Source organism: Vigna unguiculata, chromosome 1, assembly GCF_037176805.1.
Source record: "Vigna unguiculata cultivar grain cowpea cultivar isolate G323 ecotype 2 chromosome 1, ASM3717680v1, whole genome shotgun sequence".
Taxonomy (NCBI): domain Eukaryota; kingdom Viridiplantae; phylum Streptophyta; class Magnoliopsida; order Fabales; family Fabaceae; genus Vigna; species Vigna unguiculata.
This window is the reverse complement of record NC_140792.1, coordinates 4717266-4736613: the sequence shown is the minus strand read 5'-3', so window position 1 is coordinate 4736613 and position 19348 is coordinate 4717266. Positions and strand designations below refer to the sequence as shown.

Sequence of the window (19348 nt, the reverse complement as noted above, 5' to 3'; positions counted from 1 at the left end):
ATAATTATTATATTATCCTTATTTTTATTATTACTATTAGTATTACTTGATTAATCATTTTAAACATTTATAGTATTCTTCAACGAATTTTGATTAGGTACAGTTTTATGACGGTCCAACCTCTCTTAATCATGTTTGTTGTCTTACTTAATATAATTCGCATACTCAAACATCTCTTCAATTTGATGAATAGAAGAGTTATGCCTTTTCAATTTGTTTTCACAAATAACATATCTTCTACACTTAACCATTCTATGTTTTTTTCTACACTTTTTCTATAAATAATGTAGTCATTTCTTTTACAATTTTTTGCTTAATTAATAACTTTATATCTTTAAATGAATTATTTGTCTTAGTTTCGATGTGAACCGGTTTATGAGAAGAAGTATCTGATTTTCATAGTTACATTCATTACTTTTGAAAACGATAACTGTTTTATATCAATATTGTTAGTGATTAAAAGTTATATAATTGTTTTATGTTATTTATTCACTTATAAAATAAGTAGAAGATGAATAGTAAATATCTTACTATCTTATTATTAATATAAAATGAATTCTAATAATTTCGTACAAACATCAAATATTGAAATTTTACTTAACGTATGACCAATAAATAAATAAATATATATATATATATATATATATATATATATATATATATATATATACTACAAAAACTCATGTATATAACGATGTTTTTAATATGACGGTTAATTAAAACTATCGTTTTTCACAGTATAATACGTCAGTTTGATAACTGTCATAATGGACATGTATAATATGACGTTTCTAACCACCATATTTTACATTGTCATATTATTATTTAAAATTATGTCATTTTGAAATGCCACTTTATATAAAACATTATTTGTATAATTTTATAAAATTATTTCCTGTCCCACTTTTGTCTCTGTATCCTTTTTTTGGGTAAAACTTTATTCCCTCTCTTTTCTATTTCTTTTTCCCACTCAACAGTTTAATATTTTCTTAACTAAGATTACCTTTCCAAAATCACTAACACCCAAATTACTCAAACCCCAAATCACTTCACTCTCACAACGTTCACTCAGCTCTTCGTTTCACTCACCTCTTCGTTCCAGCTCTTTGTTTCACCTATTTCTCCTTCATTTCACCTCTTCGTTTCACCTCTTTCGCCTTTCTCCTTCCTTCTCAATCTGTGTTTGCACCTCCACTTGCGCCTCAGTCCACGATTGCCTCCGTTCGCATTCACATTAGCGCATGCATTTGCTCGATTGGGTTCTTCAACCTCGTTCTGAAGGAGAAAGGTTTGATTGGATCCTGTAACCACTCCTTTTCTGTTTCTGGTATGACATTCATTAAATTAGTGTTGCCTTTCTGAATTTACTTTTGCCTATTTTTTATTTGAGTGGCCAATTGTACGATTAGGGTTTTCTCTTTGATTCTTTCGCACGGTGGACAACGCCAATTCGACATCGAAGGGCGAGGAACTCGCACCCGTTGTCTCCCCCACACTGAAGCTCGAAATCGATAGGCAGGTTTACAAGTCTGGTGTTAAATGAGAAAATTCTACAATATAGTTATTTGTGACACCATTAATTGTGTAATTAATTTTGTAGGCTTCTCTTCCAGAGGCTCTTGTTGCCTTTATATTTGCCAAAGAATATAATCTCCATGTAGACATACTCAGCACAATGTGAGTGTGTGAATGTTTTTATTATTAGAAATATATTATTCATCCATGGGTTAAAAGCATCTATATATATAAATTCTAAATGAATTTCACAAATTTTGCAGGGTTATCTTTGGAATGGTGGTTACTTTGCCAGTAATAATAATATACTACGTGTATAAGTAATTTTGGGACTGGAATTCTTAAATGCTTCAGACCTGAGATTCATATGCACATGGTTTTGACAACTTGTTTATCTTGAGTGCAGTATATCATGGTTCCTGTATGCCATGTTGAAACTTGAATGTCGGCAAAATGGAGATTGTAATTGCAATTATTCTATACTACCTACTTATATTAGATGGCTGATATGTTTTATACCAATTAACCATGTTAATGTATATAGGTGATAATGCATCAGTTGAGCTAAGGTAAATGTCAACATGGGTAGGTAGAGTGGATTAAGAAGTGTATGGTACTGTGATTCTTCTATTTTTATTTAATTTTTTTCGTTTTGTGTATTTTTGCATGTCTCTGCTAAGAAAAGCCGCATGAAAGGTCTTGTGTTGTACAACAAATAGGCCCCTATCGTCAAATATAGTCGCTAATTTATTATTGAGTGAAAGAAAAGTCCCTAAAATCTTGTGATTAAATTGACACGTATACAGATGTAGCTTATCTATTATTGCAGCTCCAGATTTGTTTATTCGATGAATTTGTTATTTAATCTACTTTCAGAAGTATCACATCTTTTCTTTTGAAAACTTTAGCTGAAATTAGAGAACGTGATTGGTGCAATGTGATTACTTGTCATATGGATACTGCCAAGGCATATGTTTTGCGACTTCAAAACTTTGTTCTTGGTGAGCACATATTGAATCCATGTCCTAAAAATCCAACACCTATAAAGGTTAGAAATCCCATTTTATTCAATATTTTCTGTTTCTCGGAAACCTTTGCTTTCAAATACACAAATATTATGCTTATTTTTTAGTACCTACTTGTTGCTTTGAATTCCTTTTTCTAGTAACAAAGTGTGTGGCGTTCTCTTAGGGTGTAAATATTTAAAAGTCTGTTGACAAGCGGGTTGGTTCTAGCTGACTACTGCTTTCATATGGTAGCAGGCTTGTGCTATCAGTGCTTGTGGCAATTTTGCCATTCTAGGGACAGCAGGTGGTTGGATTGAAAGGTTTAACCTTCAATCTGGAATTCGTAGGGGTTCTTACATTGACATTTCAGAATCAAGAAGTTGTGCTCATGATGGTGAAGTAGTTGGAGTTGCTTGTGACTCAACAAATACTCTCATGATTAGTGCAGGATACAAAGGATCAAGTGGTGGAAGCAAAACACCTTAGACTTAGGACTTTTAATGTTGTCTTTTTTTCTTAGATGCTTGAATATTTTGGTACTCTTAATGTTGTCTTCTTTTTCTTTTTTTCCAAATGCTTGAATTGGTACTTTGGTGTAGTTATGTTATATTGACAATGAAACAATTTAGTTTATCAATTTCTATTTGATAGTTCTATAATTTTTTATATATTTTAAATTATCATGAAAAAATAATTTTATCGAATTATGAAAGTATAAGAAATATTAAAAAAGAATAAATAATTAAATATTAAAATTACGTCACTTGATACACTTGATAATGACGTAATTAATCTTAGAATTAACTATAATTAATTAAATTGGTGACATTTAAAAATGTCATAATATAATGATAATAGTGTCAATTTAAAGCGTCATTTTTCACATTATATTTGTCATTCAGTAAAAATATTACGTCAGTTTTAACTGACATTTTTGGCCTCTTTAAATCGCCACTTTATACGTTGTATAAAATGACGATTGTTGCGGCAGTTAATCTATAACCGCCATATTATACTTTGTGACGGCAAGAATTACGACATTTCAGGAAACCGCCACTCAAAAAAAATAACGACAGTTAAAAATGACGCAAATTACAAAAATAAACGTCGATATATATATATATATATATATATATATATATATATATATATATATATATATATAATTCCTACATCAATATACCTTTATCTGAATAAAAAATAATTTTAAATTTTTTTAGTCACTCTAAAATTCATATTCATTCTTTATAACTTAACATCAATCCGTCTAGTTATTAATACATGGGCAAAAATTTTGTGATATTCCGACATATTTATAAAGACCAAGTAGTTTTGTGTGAATTTTATGGACACAAATCACCGACATATGTACCCGACGTATAAAATGAAGATTATTATTTAGTATAAAAGATGAGAGTTTATTATAAAAGACGAAGTGATAAAATTATGAAAACGACTATGTACCCGACATGCCTATATCGGCACAGAATCATTAGCAAAATAAATTATTAACCTCTCAAAAAATTTCTGAAATGTTGCCTCTAGTATCAATTGCTCTAACCAGCGCATAAGCTTCAATGGTGGAGGAGTTATATGAGAAGGTGTCATATCTATGCTCATACAGAAGAAATTATTAGTGTAACTTGAATAAACCAAAAACTTAGCTAAGGTCTTTGATACCATAAAAATGTGACATGCTATTTATTAGATAAATCTAATAAATAAAAAGTCGCATAATCATAATAAAATAGAGTTAAGACAAAAACATATCAGAATTAATCTTTTATAGTCATCCAAAATATATTGAAGAACTGAGGCACAAAACACATGCCATAAACAAAATTTAAACACAAATTAGTTTAAATTGGAAATTTGCTCACAAAGCAATACAAGATAACCGTACTTAAAAAGGGGCCCATCATAGAGCAAAATCCAACGAGCATAACTAAACTGCACGATAAACAAAATTTAAACATAGATTAGTTTAAACGGGAAATGTGCTCACATAGCAAGAAACTACAAGATAACAATACTTAAAAAAGGCTCCATCATAAAGCAAAATCCAACGAGCATAACTAAACTGCAGCATCTTGATCATCACTATGATCACCACGAGCTCCCACATTTGTTCACACCAAATATTTGGTGATTATTGCAAAAAGGAAAACACCACAAGAAAACATAACACGAGCAAAGAAAGGGTAAGCTAATTGCAAAAAGAAAAAGAAATACACACACACACACACACACACATATATATATATATATAAACACTTAAAAGAATTACAGAACAATGCACCAATTACACCAAGCTAAGCAATATCAACTAACCCATCACACAAAATGATACTCTAGACTCAATTATCCGGATCTAGACATTGATGTATGATTCTTGATGGTTTTTGCACTTGTGGTGGCCTCTAGTACCTGTAGAGTCATTGTCAATGGATTTCACCCTACCACACAAGGTTAGTCCCTTTAATTGTCATAAGAACCTTGGGATTGTTCTTAAAGACAGGACCTCCTGTCCCTCTCACCACATGACTCATTCTACTCTACATGAGTCTTGAATGATCATTAGAGTATCAGAATAAACCTTCAGTACTGACTCCTTACATCAATGAACACATTACTAATTAAATCAAATAGTTTTTCCCCCATGAAATCTCCTATATTCTTAGAGAAGCATTTGAAAACACATATTAAAAACCATACAACATATGTCTCTCTTAGAAAATAACTAATTCTTATAAATTTTATCCAATCCAAGTTAAATACATTATACAATCAATTTGGGATTTTAGAAATAAAACTATAGCTTGTGTAAAGCTCCAAAAATTTTGTATTTACATTCAAATTAAATATGATTGAATCAAGAACTAAATGCAAAAAGGACTAACTTAATTGAATAGCTATAGAGAAAGTTATGCACCAAGCAAGCAACGAAGGTCAATGTTGTCAACAACCAAAACTACAGGGATGTTGCGATAAAAATTGCTCTCACTACAGAACTCCGATTCAAGATCCGACCGGTCAAAGTCAAGAACTATGTGTCTAAGATCAGCTTTCAAAATTTCAGCTCGATTCAACGGTTAACAAAGTAAGAATCTTCATTTTACGAAAAGTGTGTAGTGTAGGAAAATGAGTAGCGCCACACCATATGCTTCTTGGTTGTGAGATTTTGACTTGTCCAACTGTACAATTTGGTATCTTGCACTTTTATCTTCTCAAACTCATTTCAAAGTGGTTTATAGATGATACCAAACTGAACAATTGCAACAATCAATATCTCTCATTTCAATTGCATTCTAAACTACCTAAAATTCTCTAACCCATAGATACCCAAATATGAAATTCATTCACATTCAATGCAATCATCAGTCAAACATACTCAGCACATTCAAGAACAAAAATAAGTACAATCCATTTCAAAGAAAAAGAAGGATTTCTAGCTTCTCTTACCTTGACAGGTGCTAACCCAAGAACAAGCCCCAAAAGAAGAGTACTATGACACGATTATAGCTTACGGAGCTGGAAAACAGAACCAAAGGAGGTGAAAACTGAGACCCTAGCAGAGGTTAAAGTGGAACTGAAGCTTCCAAACAAAAAAGAAAACGAAAGGGAGCATGAGTTTAAAGTTCTACTTAAGCGGAGGATAACATTCAGTAAGCTCGAGGGAGGATCTTGCTTGCTGCGTCCTAGCAAAGCTTCTATTTTAGACAAGGGAGAAAAGAGGTGGACCGTTTTTGAAAAGAAGATAGAAATGAGAATTAGGGGCTGAAAAGGGGTTCTGAAAGTCTCTAGTGGGATAACCCTTGACTATCTAGTAAGACTAGACCCAAAACCTTTTTAAATCAGAAAAAAAAGGGTCTTACAGTTTTATTCACTTATAAGAATTTTTGTCTTTCAAATAAAATAAAATTACATTTATGGTAATTAAGTCAAGATTTATTTAATATTATAACTAATTATACACTTTTATAAAATTTAATACATATAATACACTTTTATAAAATTTAAGACATTAATTATCTTATAACACAAACCCTTTCATTTTTAGCTAACGTTACGGTAGTGGTTAGGGTTTTAAAGGACATGGTATTGATGTTTTAGCAAGTGTTACGGTACGAGTTGCGATTAAGGGACATGGTATTGATTTTTTCTTTATTATTGGAAATTGAGAGGAATTCAATGAGACGTCTGTTGTGAGTATTAGATTTAGGGATGTCAAAAAAATTCGTACCCGTGGTATTCGCGGATAAAACCCGCAACGGGTAGGAAACAGATATTAAAAATGGATACCTGCTATCCGCAGGTACGGGTATTTTTGATACTCGCATGTTAACGAAGCGTATACGGGTATTATAGTATCCGTACCCGCTAAACTTTAACTCACAAAAATACCCTTATATATATATATATATATATATATATATATATATATATATATATATATATATATATATATATATATATATATAAAGGGGATTCCTCTTTTTGCATCCACTTTTCATTTTCCAATTTTACCCTTAATTATATTTTAAAAATTATTTATTTTATAATTATTTTTTTTAACCGTTATTTTTAAATCTTTTTTATTTTGACTGTTATTTCAAAAACCTTATTTTAACATTTATTTTATTTAATAACTATTTTAAAATTTGTTATATATGTTTTAAAAATAAATATTATTGATCTTATAAAAATTAAAAAATGCGGATACACAGGCGTGACAGCGCCTGTGTGTTCGCTAGTATTAGTAAAAAACATTCTGACCTAACTTTATCTAAACTGCACATCTTATCTTGTCTTCTGTCCTCATTCTTCCAGCTTCAAGTATTGGTGCGTTGTCTTCTTTCAAGTACACCCCTTGACATTCTTCTCTTTTCTTTCTTTGAAATTTGGCATATACATCAACCCCTATATAGACAATGACGTTTATGGTATGCTTGTTGTCAATGAAATCAAAATAAGAATACTTAGCACGTGGCAGTTGAGATTTATTATTTGTTTATTTATTTTGTTTATTTTTCAGGAATCAATCGGTGAAAATGTACTTATTGATCAAAGCACTAATTAAAGAATTTCCATTGTATTGAACGTCATTTTATATTTACTTTTGTAATTATTTGGACTTGTATGAACTTGATTTTATTTAAACTTTATTTAAAATTTATGACAATGATGTATTTTATTTTATTTTATTTAAATTTATGATTAAATATTTGTTTTTTAAATAATTTTGTAAATACCCGTGGATACCCATGGACACCACGGATATGAAAAAAAGGTGAGTATCCGCATAACGGATACCCGACGAATATGGATACGGGACGAATATTTATTCAACAAGTAGGGTACAAAGGAGTTACCTCTCGTACCCTACCCACCTCGTTTACATACCTAATTAGATTCACATATTCAAAAGCAATTTGCAATGTAATCTTTTAATTGAATTACAACTATAATTTTATTTTTCTCATTTATTATAGCAAACTTTTATATAATCTATGCTTCCAAGAATATATATATATATATATATATATATATATATATATATATATATATATATATATATATATAATTCAGAACATTATAGGTAATTATGACATTATTTGTTTTTATATAAAATTAGTAGATTATTCCGTGGGTACACATGAGTTATTTTTTTTATATATTAAAATAAATAAAGTAGTAAAAATATTATATAATTAATTATTATGAAAATTAAGTTATATTATTTTAAATATAATAAATAAAATTTATATCACAATATGGTGCAGCTAAGCTAATTGAATCTATGAAATAATTATAATAGTTTGTGAGTTGTACACACGTTCTTTTATGTTTTTTTTTTCATTTCAAATATTTTTAGAATAATAATATAATTATTATTATATTCATTTAACCAATAAAAATACTAATAATAATATTAATATAAATTATAAATTAATTTTTTTGAAGATTAAAACTCTATTTAGCAAAAATATTTAGTATAATAACATTTTTTATAATTAAAAAAAACACTTATAATAATAACACCACTATGAATAGTAATAATAATAAAAATAAAAATAATAATGATGTCAATAATAACAAACTAATGATAATAATAATAATGTTTATGCTATAAATATTAATATCATTGTTAATACTAAGACTGATGTTAATGATAATAATTTATAATTATATAAAGATATACATCAACAAAACAAATAAAAAACTAATAATTAAAATAAAATCTCGTAGTAAATAAAATTAAAATGTGTGTCTAACTATAATAAGAATAATATCCTATAGTGGTAAAAAAAAACAATAATAATACAACAACTATATGTGTAACACCCTAGATGGATACTACTAGATAAAACATATATCATAAAATTTCTTTTTCATTTAAGACATTATATAAAGTTCCCAAGCACGGGAAAATTTAAAACTTATCGTGCTGTAGTTCAATCACACTACTCCATCTTTATTACATGTTCATGATAGAGAAAAAACATCATAAAATTTATTACAAAGTGCATGAAATAAAACATAGAGAAAATCCCCCATCGTCTGCCCCGCTCTGTCACTATGCATCGGTGTTCTCATCTGGATTCACATCTGCTCCCACGTGACAAGTCACCACGTGATCATCGCTAAACACAAACACACAAACAGAAAGGGTGAGCTGAGAAAGAAAAATTATACAAATAATAAGATAATAAGAATTGACCCTCACCCAATCTAACTTAGTCAATTTTAGTTTATTGACCTTTTTATAACATTATACCCCAATCTCATAACCTATATGAGAAAGATCCATTCACAACCTTGGTCCTTAGGGATTATCATGCTCCCACGAACCTGTCCGCTCGTGGTCCAACTCTACGGACCTCCCCGCCCGTAGTCCAACTCTACGAACCTGCCCGCTCGTAGTCCAACATGCGTGAACACCTACTATGAACCTCCCCGCTCATAGTAGCCTCAAGTTTGAGCATAGAAATACGAACCTCCCCACTCGTATCCCCACACAAGAGTACAACAGATACAGACCTCCCCGCCCGCATCAATCACGCATCTCAAATCTTCGTTACGAACCTCCCCGCTCGTAACTAATCTACACTATCGCCTGGCGCTGCCTAAGCGCCGCCAGACAAAAATTGGGCTGCAACTTTAGCCCACAATACCATAATCACCTAATATTATTATATTATCTTAAAATAATATAATAATTCAAAATTTTATATTATATTGTCTATATTTAAATACCCCATTAAAGTAAAAATGCATGTAATAATTGAATTTATAATCGCAACTACTAAAATAATAAATTAACCTTTTAACCTTTATATTCATATAATATTTTATCAACATTATACAATTATAAAATAATATAAAAAAAACATTTACTGCACTTGGAAGAAGAATCCACTACCCGTAAACTAAAACTTAAGACACCCAAAAATATTCTTACTCCACTAGATCATCCAACTTTTATCTCTTGTACACTATGATATATTTAACTTTATACAAATTATATTACACATAAACTTTAATATAACTTTAATTTTGGTTTACTTATCCAATCTAACTATATTATTGCATTATTGCTAGGATTCCAAAAATTACTCACCACTGATTTCATAATAATTAAAGGACTCAAACACCTTAAATATCAAAATAACCAAAAAATAATAATTAACTAACATTAACACTTTGAAAGCAGTTTTTTCTACTATCTCATGTGAAAATAATGCAGCGGAAACAAGGCAAGGAACTCCCTTTTCAAGCTGCAACTCATCTAAGCAAAATCAATTCTTCCAATGGTCATAAAATAAAAATAATAATAATAATTTAGTACCATGTAGTAAACCAAACAACAACCAAAATAGAACTATTCTATAATCTATTTTGTCCACACAGAAAACTACTCTCCTGCACTCAATCATTTACCACTCAATCATATTATTCTTATAATAATAATACTTATAATATACCATTTTTAATCAAAGTGAACCATGACTTCCATTTTGAAATTACGTAATCCATCCATCATGTAAATTGTATATGCATTGTAAAAGGTATAAACCACACAAATATCAAGGACAATATAATACTACTTTAATACATCTTAAACACTAATGGGACCCGCAACTAGAATAAAAGAAAGAACTTGGATTCATGGCCACACAAGGAATCCACACGTACTGACACTTTCCATGGGAAAATTCATAGACCCCCTTTTAGTGTACTAAAGTGGTTTTGCTTGGTTACTTTATTTGAAACGAAAAAGGCTTGCAAGTCATAAGTCACCACACGTAAAATTAGAGAGAGCACCAAGGGTTAGGTGAAAGTGTCCCATCAAAATAACCATTGTCTTGAACCTATTAAAGAAAAAAACTTATTTATTTAATTCTACCCTTGCAGTGCCACCAATGAAAATGTAAGAACACACAAAACGAAATAGATCACAGATATGTTTTTTTTTAACACCGCATCAGGTTATGCGGAAAGAACTAGGTTGCACCACTAATTCAACCCAATCCCCCAATTGCACATAAAGACCCCAATTATGCTTTCAGATTTCATTTGTGTACAGTTTAATCACGTGATCTCGATAACACACAGTTATATGTGAATCTCATGATTTTCACATCAAAAATTAAAGAAAAAGACTCTCATGCATTCAACATACAACCAAAACATGAATTATTCACACATTAATCAATTAGGTGCAGCTCCCCTTACCTGGTGTTTTAGCTTCAAACAATTCCAATGAATTTTTCCTTGTTTTCCAAAGCTCCCCTCCTTGCTATAATAATAATAATAATAATAATAATAATAATAATAATAATACCACTATAATAATATCTCGTAGTGATAAAAATGATAATAGTAATAATAATAATAATAAATATTAATGCAACTATATACATAAAGAGATAAATATATTTGGTGTCTTTTTTTTCGATTTTATTCTCTTAATTATTATATTTTAAATTTAAGTAATTATTTATGATAAAAAAATATTTTTCAGTTTATTATTTTACTAATTTTAGTAACTATTTTTTGAATTGAAATAATTGTTCAAATATATATAATCATGATCCCTACGTAGTAAGTAAAAGTAAAATGTGCATTTAATCATAATAATAAAAACAACAACAACAACAATAACAATAATAATAATAATAATAATAATAATAATAATAATAATAATAATAATAATAATTTATAACAATATATAAAGATGATTCTTTTTTTTTGTGCCCACATTTAAAAATACCAATTTTACCCTTCAAATATATTTATTATTAATTTTTTGAAAATTAAATATTACATTTACAAGCTTTTTTTTTTATAAAACCGTTTATTTATGCTTCTTCTTTTTTATCTTTATTTTGTCAATTGTTATTCTCTCATCTGTTCTGATATATTTTACTTTATTTTTAATAAATATAATTTTATTTATATATTAACTTAATAACATTACAATATCATTACTTACTAATAAAATATTACGCATATTTAAAAAAAATGCATACACACACGCATGATAGCGCCTATCACGCCTATATTTATACTAGTAACTATTATAATAATTATAGTTCTTAATAATAATAATAATAATAATAGTAATATAATAATAGAAATAATTATAGTTAATAATAATGATAATAATATTTCTAGTTGATAATAATAACGACCATAATAATTATAGTTAATAATAATAATTATAATTAAAAATAATAATAACTATAGTTATAGTTAGATTTAATAATAATAATAATAATAGTTATAATTGATAACAATAGTAATAATATAAAAATAAAATAATAAATATCATAGAAATTAAGTTATATGGTTGTAAATGTTATTATTAAAGTAATAAATAGTAAATTAGGTTTTAAATATAATAAATAAAATTAATATTAAAATGTGGTGCAATTAATTGATTTTACGAATTAATTATAATAGTCTATGACGATGCATATACGCACAATTTTTTTTATTTCAAATATTTTTAAAATAATAATATAATTGTTATTATATTTATTTAATCACTAAAAATAGTAATACTAATATTAGTATAAATTATAAATTGTAAATTTTTTAAAAGATTAAAAAGCTATTTACCAAAGTATTTAGTATAATAACATTTTTTATAATAAGAAAAAACACTTCTAATAATAACACCACTATGAATAATAATAATAAAAATAATAATAATAATTATACCAATAATAACAAACTAATGATAATAATAATAATGTTTAAGTTATAAATATTAATGTCAATGCTAATACTAAGGTTAATTTTAAAGATAATAATCTATAATTATATATAAATATATACATTAACAACAAAACAAATAAAAAAGACAAATATAATCAAGTAGTAAATAAAATTAAGATGTGTGTCTCACTATAATAATAATAATAATAATATCCCGTAGTAATAATAACAATAATAATAATAATAATAATACAACAACAACTACGAGATACTCATTTTTTGTGTCATCTTTTATTTTTACAATTTTATCCTCTTAATTACTATTTGTTAAATTTCAATAATTCTTCATAATAAATAATTATTTTTTAATTTTATCCTTTTACTTATTTTAGTAACTATTTTTTAATTCAAATAATTACACAGACATAGAGATAAAATGAACAAAAAACAAACAAAAAGTGCGAGTAATATAGATATGATCTTGTAATAAATAAAAGTAAAATATGTGTGTAACTATAATAATAATAATAATAATACCACTATATTAATAATAATAATAATAATAATAATAATAATAATAATAATAATAATAATACAACTACATATATAAAGAGATAAACATCTTTGGTGTCTTTTTTAGTTTTTTCAATTTTGTCCTCTCAATTATTATATTTTTAATTTAAATAATTATTTATAATAAAAAAATAATTTTCAATTTTATTATTTTATTAATTTTAGTAGTTATTTTTTTGAATTAAAATAATTGTTCAAATATAAAGATAAATGAACAATAAAACAAATAAAAAGGATAAGTAATTGAAACATGATCGATACATAATAACTAAACATTAAATGTGTATCAAACCATAATAATGAAAATAAAAAAATAATAACTATTATGATAGTTATATTTCTTATTAATAATAATAATATTAAAAATTATAGTTAATAATAATAATAATAATAATAATTATTATTATAATTATAGTTAGAGTTGATAATAATAATTATTATTATAATATAATTGATAATAACAATAATAACTATATTATAATTGATAATAATAATATTAAAATAAAATAATTATAATTTATAATAATGATAATAATAATAACAATTATATTTATAATAATAATAATTATTATTATTATAGATAATAATAAAAATTAATATGTGGGTTAAAAATATAATATTTTCAGAATGCCAATTTTTAAAATTAAATATGATGGTAATAATAATAATAATATTTATAATAATAATACCTATAATAATATTATTTATAATTAATATTATAGTTAAAGTAATAAATAAATAAAAATTAAAAATAAATTGAATTTTTTATGATTTGAATCCGAATACTTTTGTATCAAAAGTTTAAAATAACGAAAAAACTAATTATTCGCATATTTAGAATCGCATAGCTAACTATGGGCTATAATTTAATTTGATCCGCATGGTTCGCGTTTTTTGCATGTCTATTTGCCTATGTATTTCTATCGAGCCATGCGCTCTTCCGAACAACACTTTGTTTCTTTTAAAACCTCAGTTTGAGATTCATTGAACATTGCACAAACTCAACACTCGGCTAAGAGCACAGAGCAGAAGAACATAACCCATGGAAGAGGAAGAGGAAGAGGAAGAGGAAAAAGTGAAAGTGGAAGATGAAATGGAAAAATTAGTGTGTGTTACCGGAGCTTCCGGTAACATTGGTTCCTGGATCGTCAAGCTTCTTCTACAACGCCGTTACAATAACGTGAGGGCCACCGTTCGCGACACAAGTACGTGTTTTTTTTTTGTGTTCTATAACTTTTGTTTTCGTCGGTGATTATTAGTGGTGATGGTGATGCATTACCATTTGGAAGATTAAAGATTGGATAATTTGCGATGTGCAGATGATCCCAAAAAGGTAAAGCACTTGCTCAGATGTGATGCCACGAAGGAGAGATTGAAACTCTTCAAAGCCGATCTTCTAGAAGAAGGTTCCTTTGACTCTGCCGTTGAAGGTTGTACCATTGTGTTCCACACTGCTTCTCACTTTTTCGAAGATGCCAAGGATCCACAGGTTTGTTTCGATTGCAATTCGATTTGTTCACTTGTTTCATCTGTGGCCGTATAATAATTTGTTTTCGCTTTTATGTATTTCAGACTGAGTTGTTGGATCCAGCTGTGAAGGGGACTCTGAATGTTCTGAAATCGTGCGCGAAATCGCCGACGCTGAAGCGAGTGATTCTAACTTCTTGTATTGCTGCAGTTGCGTTCAACGAGAGGCCTAAAAACCCTAATGTAGTGGTTGACGAGACTTGGTATTCTGACCCAGAATACTGTAAGAGAAATGGGGTATGTTCTGTTTCATCTCATAAACTTTCATTACATCTTAATCCTTACTACTATACTATATTATATCACCTTGTTCTTCACATTTCTTGCTATTTCTTATTTGTGTTTTAGTTATGGTATAACCTCTCAAAGACTTTGGTCGAAGATGCTGCCTGGAAATTTGCGAAAGAAAACAATATTGACTTGGTTATAATGAACCCAGGATTGGTTATCGGACCTCTCTTGCCACCAGTACTTAATACTAGTTCTGCTGCAATTTTGAATTTAATTAATGGTAATTACTATTTACTTTTTGATCCAACTCAAGCTATGTTATGGAAGTAATAAAAGAATAATTAAGGAAATAAATTAAAATGGAATATGAAAGGGAGGGATAATAGTTATGTTACGATATTTTGCTGAACTAATAATTCTTTTATAATTGAAGAAACTGTTCCATGTCCTTTGATACAGGTTCGCAAACATTTAAAAATGAAACTTTGGGATTTGTGGACGTGAGAGATGTTGCATCTGCTCATCTTTTTGTAATGGGGTATCCTGCGGGGCATCCTTCGTACAGTGGAAGATATTTACTAGTTCAGAGGGTGGCACACTACTCAGATATTGTGAAGATTTTACGTGGTTTATACCCAACATTGAAACTTCCGGAGAAGTGAGTATAATTATTTTCAGTTTCAAGATTGCATACAATTCGTGTAAAACCTGAACATCCATTATAATTTACTAAAATCAAAAAAAAGTTACTATACAACTGGTGTGGGATAGTATATCCTTTCTTAGCATGGGATTATATATGATGATCTTAAGTCTAACTTAATCGTATAAAATCAGCTTCTAATTAAGTGAGGTTTGTATTCTAATTATATATTATGAAATTATCTTATATCTAATCAAGACGAGACTTTCAATACAATTCCTCAAGTTGAGGTATATACATCTCATGTGTGAGACTAAAAATGAGTGGTCCAATAACGATCCGATTATGTGTGGAACAATATGTCCAAAAATTCTGGTTAGGATAGACTGTGACCTCAGTACGATATTATGATTTTATACGTAAATAATTGAAGCTTGTCTTGGGTTTCATCTTTCTAATATCGTTTCGCTCTGTCAATATTACCAGGTGCATAGATGATAGGCCATATGATCCAATCTTCCAGGTTTCGAAGGAAAAATCAAAGCGAATTTTGTATTTCCATTTTTCTTTCGAAAGAATTCTCAAGGATACTGTAGAGAGCTTGAAGGAAAAGAAGTTTATCAAATTTTAAGTTGTTTCCCTTCAAGAAGCGTAGAAACCTTCTTTAGTTGTTCACTTGGCTTCTTATGCTCATGCATGAATATTATATCAGAACTGATATTTGTCATTCGTACTCTAATTTCTTATTTTAATATCTAAATTTATCTCAAATACCACACAGAAAGTGTCTTTGACGGGAAGAAAATATACATGGTTTGTGTTTTAGGCCTTGGCTAAGAGTAGAATAAACAAAATGATAGTATTGGGTGAATGGTAGTAAATAATTAGCACTTGACAGACATATATTTCATACCAATGGGTTCTCTGAGCCGTTTGGGTTACTGGATGTGTAGCTTTTGTGAGAGGATATGATGAATTGGTGGAGCAATTATCCTAGAAAGGGATGTCGACTTTTCCCATTTTAAGAAAAAAATTAGAATGATTAAAGCAAGATTCAAATATTTGGAACACGGTGGAGTTTGTAGATTTAAATCATTTAAAGCAAAACATTACTAAAAATCGGAGAATTAAATTAATTGGACGAGGAAGATGGGGTTTTTTAACCGGGCGGAATTTATATATAACAAAGATTTGAAAAGAAGATATCGAGGCAAAATTCTTTTGTTTCCACGGTCTCTTTTATGTTTCTTGTGAACCTTAGTTTTCTAATTCCTTCATCACATATTAATGTTTTCATGCTGATTATCTATGCTATAATATTACTTTATGATTTTGCATAAGTACTTCAATTTCAATATCACATACATTGATTATCATGCAACGTACTGTTGATTTTACTTGAAAGCAAATTATATTGTTTGATATAACTAGTATTCTTAACGAGATGAAAACAATTGTTCTTTCACATTAGAGAATGTCGTGAGAAAAATAGATAAAATATGAAAGAGAGAAAATAAAAGAAATTCTTTAACATAAATTAAAATATATAAAAAAGGAAGGAGAATGTGAATAGTAATTGATGATGGGTGAATTGTAAAAGTAAAATTTTACTGATGTGTTAAGAAACTTAAACCTTTATTCTTTTTTGGTTGGAAGCATTGTCGTCTCAAGATTTTCGTTTTGAAAATCAAATTTGAACGAACTTTTTTCCACTCGGTGAAACTCCGGTTCTTTGTTTTAGGTAACCGTTGTAACATGCATTGCAACAGGTTTTCTACTTCTGTGGTTTCCTGCACCTACTGTTCCCCTCTAACATGCTCCTGTAGCGCTGGGTCCACATTGTTCTATGGATTTTCTGATCAATTGTTGATCTTAGATATGTGGAGAAATTAAAATAATATATTTAAATAAAGTATAATTTTAATATTTAAATTTCATGTAATATTATTAGAGTTTATTTAAAATTATACGTGGATGAAATTATGTCTTTGTACTATTTTTTTAAATAAATTATATGAAAAAAGTAGTATTTTCTTTAACTTTAATTATATTATAAAAAATTAATTAATAATTTGATTCTATATTTAGATTTATGATTTACATTGAGCACTACATATTTTTTTATAATATTCATTAAATAAAATTAATTTAACCCTTTTATTAAATTGATGTTGTTTGGAAGTGAGGTGGTGAGAGTTGGAGGTGTGGTGAAGGAAGGTGGAGAAAGATTAAGGAAGAAAACAAAACACAGAGAAATTTCATAGTAGAGGATAACTTAATTTTTGATTATAATATCAATTTAATGTGAAAGAGACCAAATTGATTACTTAACAAATACCGAGACTCAATTGTATTAAAAATATATAAAATATATATCTAAAAGTAAATATCAGATTACTAATTATGTAAAAAATTAATCTAGTAATGGAATTAGTACCAAATCGCTCCACTCCATGTAAAGTCAACGATGTTCATAAGATGTCTTTCATATGTTGTTCTAAATTCATTTTACTACAAGAAAAACTTTAAATAATGACTAAATTTAGTGACAAAAAATAATTAGTCATTATATGTTAAAACTCCGACAAACGTACCAGGTCATGCAAGTAGCAACCGATGAGACTAGAATATCATTTTCTAAGAGACTCGTGTAATACTAATCAATAGTACAATTAATAACTAATTTAAACTAAAGAATGAATATATAATTTTGAGTTTCATGTAAGAAAGAAAATTTGTGCAGAAATGATTAAAGATGAACTTTGGAAGTTAAAGGCACTTAGCGAATGGAAGATATTAGAAATGATATGAATTGATATTGTCGAGCTTAGAACTCACTTACTTCGTTCTCATGCATATACAATTTTACATTCTCTACATCAATATGGTAATGTCAACCCACAAATCTACTCAAACCCTAATTCCTTAGTGGAATGAGCCTAAATTTCCTTATTAAGAGTCAATCCCTTGAACTCTTAATAAGCAAACCCACTTTATGCACTAGACTTATTATAAAAGGCTTACACAATTACATATAAAAAAAAATCCAATATTTGCTTGAAGTTCCTTGTAATTATCAATCAAAATCTTGTAACACAAATCCTCTTGTTTTGCCAACAAGAAATTTGGCTAGCCTCCTTTAGTGGGATCTCTTCTCCTAGTCGGATCTTATTTGTCCACAATATTCAAATTCGACACAACATTTAGATAAATGTATTCATTATATAATGACTGAAATAAATAATTTATATTTTAGAAAAATAAAGTAATGAAGAAACTAAAATTTAAATATTTTATTTTGTCACTAATACAATTTTGACTTTTTAAAACGCCTTAAAAGGGACAACATTGTCATGTGTAAGTATGCAATTCAACTTAAGTTTTGAAAAATATGATACATGTCTATTTCAGATTGCCAAATCGTCGTTCTTTAAATGTCACTTACACTAATCTAAGAAAAGAGACCAAATTGACTCTATTTGAAAAATATAGAAAAATATAATAAAAAATTTAAATATAGGAACCAAATTTAAATTTAAGTTTGTTAAAAGATGAGTAGAATTTTACTTTTACAATTCATCCATCATGAATTACTATTCACATTCTCCTTCCATTTTTATATATTTTA

General features: G+C 28.1%; 1 protein-coding gene and 1 long non-coding RNA gene across 6 annotated transcripts; both read left to right on the top strand.

Moving 5' to 3' along the window:
• Positions 1 to 996: 996 nt before the first annotated feature.
• Positions 997 to 3165, top strand: LOC114181251 (uncharacterized). Of its 5 annotated transcripts, none has more exons than XR_014986606.1 (4): positions 997 to 1515; positions 1601 to 1677; positions 1779 to 2563; positions 2778 to 3165. It is a non-coding gene; the product is annotated as an uncharacterized LOC114181251 (long non-coding RNA). The 5 variants fall into 5 exon arrangements; XR_014986610.1 differs by having other exon boundaries at positions 998 to 1288; positions 1391 to 1515; positions 1779 to 3165; XR_014986605.1 differs by having other exon boundaries at positions 999 to 1327; positions 1410 to 1515; positions 1779 to 3165.
• An 11106-nt stretch (positions 3166 to 14271) lies between these two features.
• Positions 14272 to 16453, top strand: LOC114181242 (cinnamoyl-CoA reductase CAD2-like). The gene is made up of 6 exons (XM_028067647.2): positions 14272 to 14524; positions 14639 to 14808; positions 14892 to 15083; positions 15195 to 15357; positions 15537 to 15735; positions 16207 to 16453. Exons 1-6 carry the CDS (start codon positions 14362 to 14364, stop codon positions 16349 to 16351), a joined length of 1032 nt encoding a protein of 343 aa, XP_027923448.1. The 5' UTR covers positions 14272 to 14361; the 3' UTR covers positions 16352 to 16453.
• The last annotated feature ends 2895 nt before the right edge of the window (positions 16454 to 19348 follow it).

Bases quoted from the DNA above. Each gene is read 5' to 3' on its own strand.
- LOC114181242 (XM_028067647.2), top strand. From the start codon at position 14,362: ATGGAAGAGGAAGAGGAAGAGGAAGAGGAAAAAGTGAAAGTGGAAGAT. The intron at 14,809-14,891 runs GTTTGTTTCGAT...TATGTATTTCAG, and splicing joins AAGATGCCAAGGATCCACAG to ACTGAGTTGTTGGATCCAGC. The intron at 15,358-15,536 runs GTAATTACTATT...CCTTTGATACAG, and splicing joins AATTTTGAATTTAATTAATG to GTTCGCAAACATTTAAAAAT.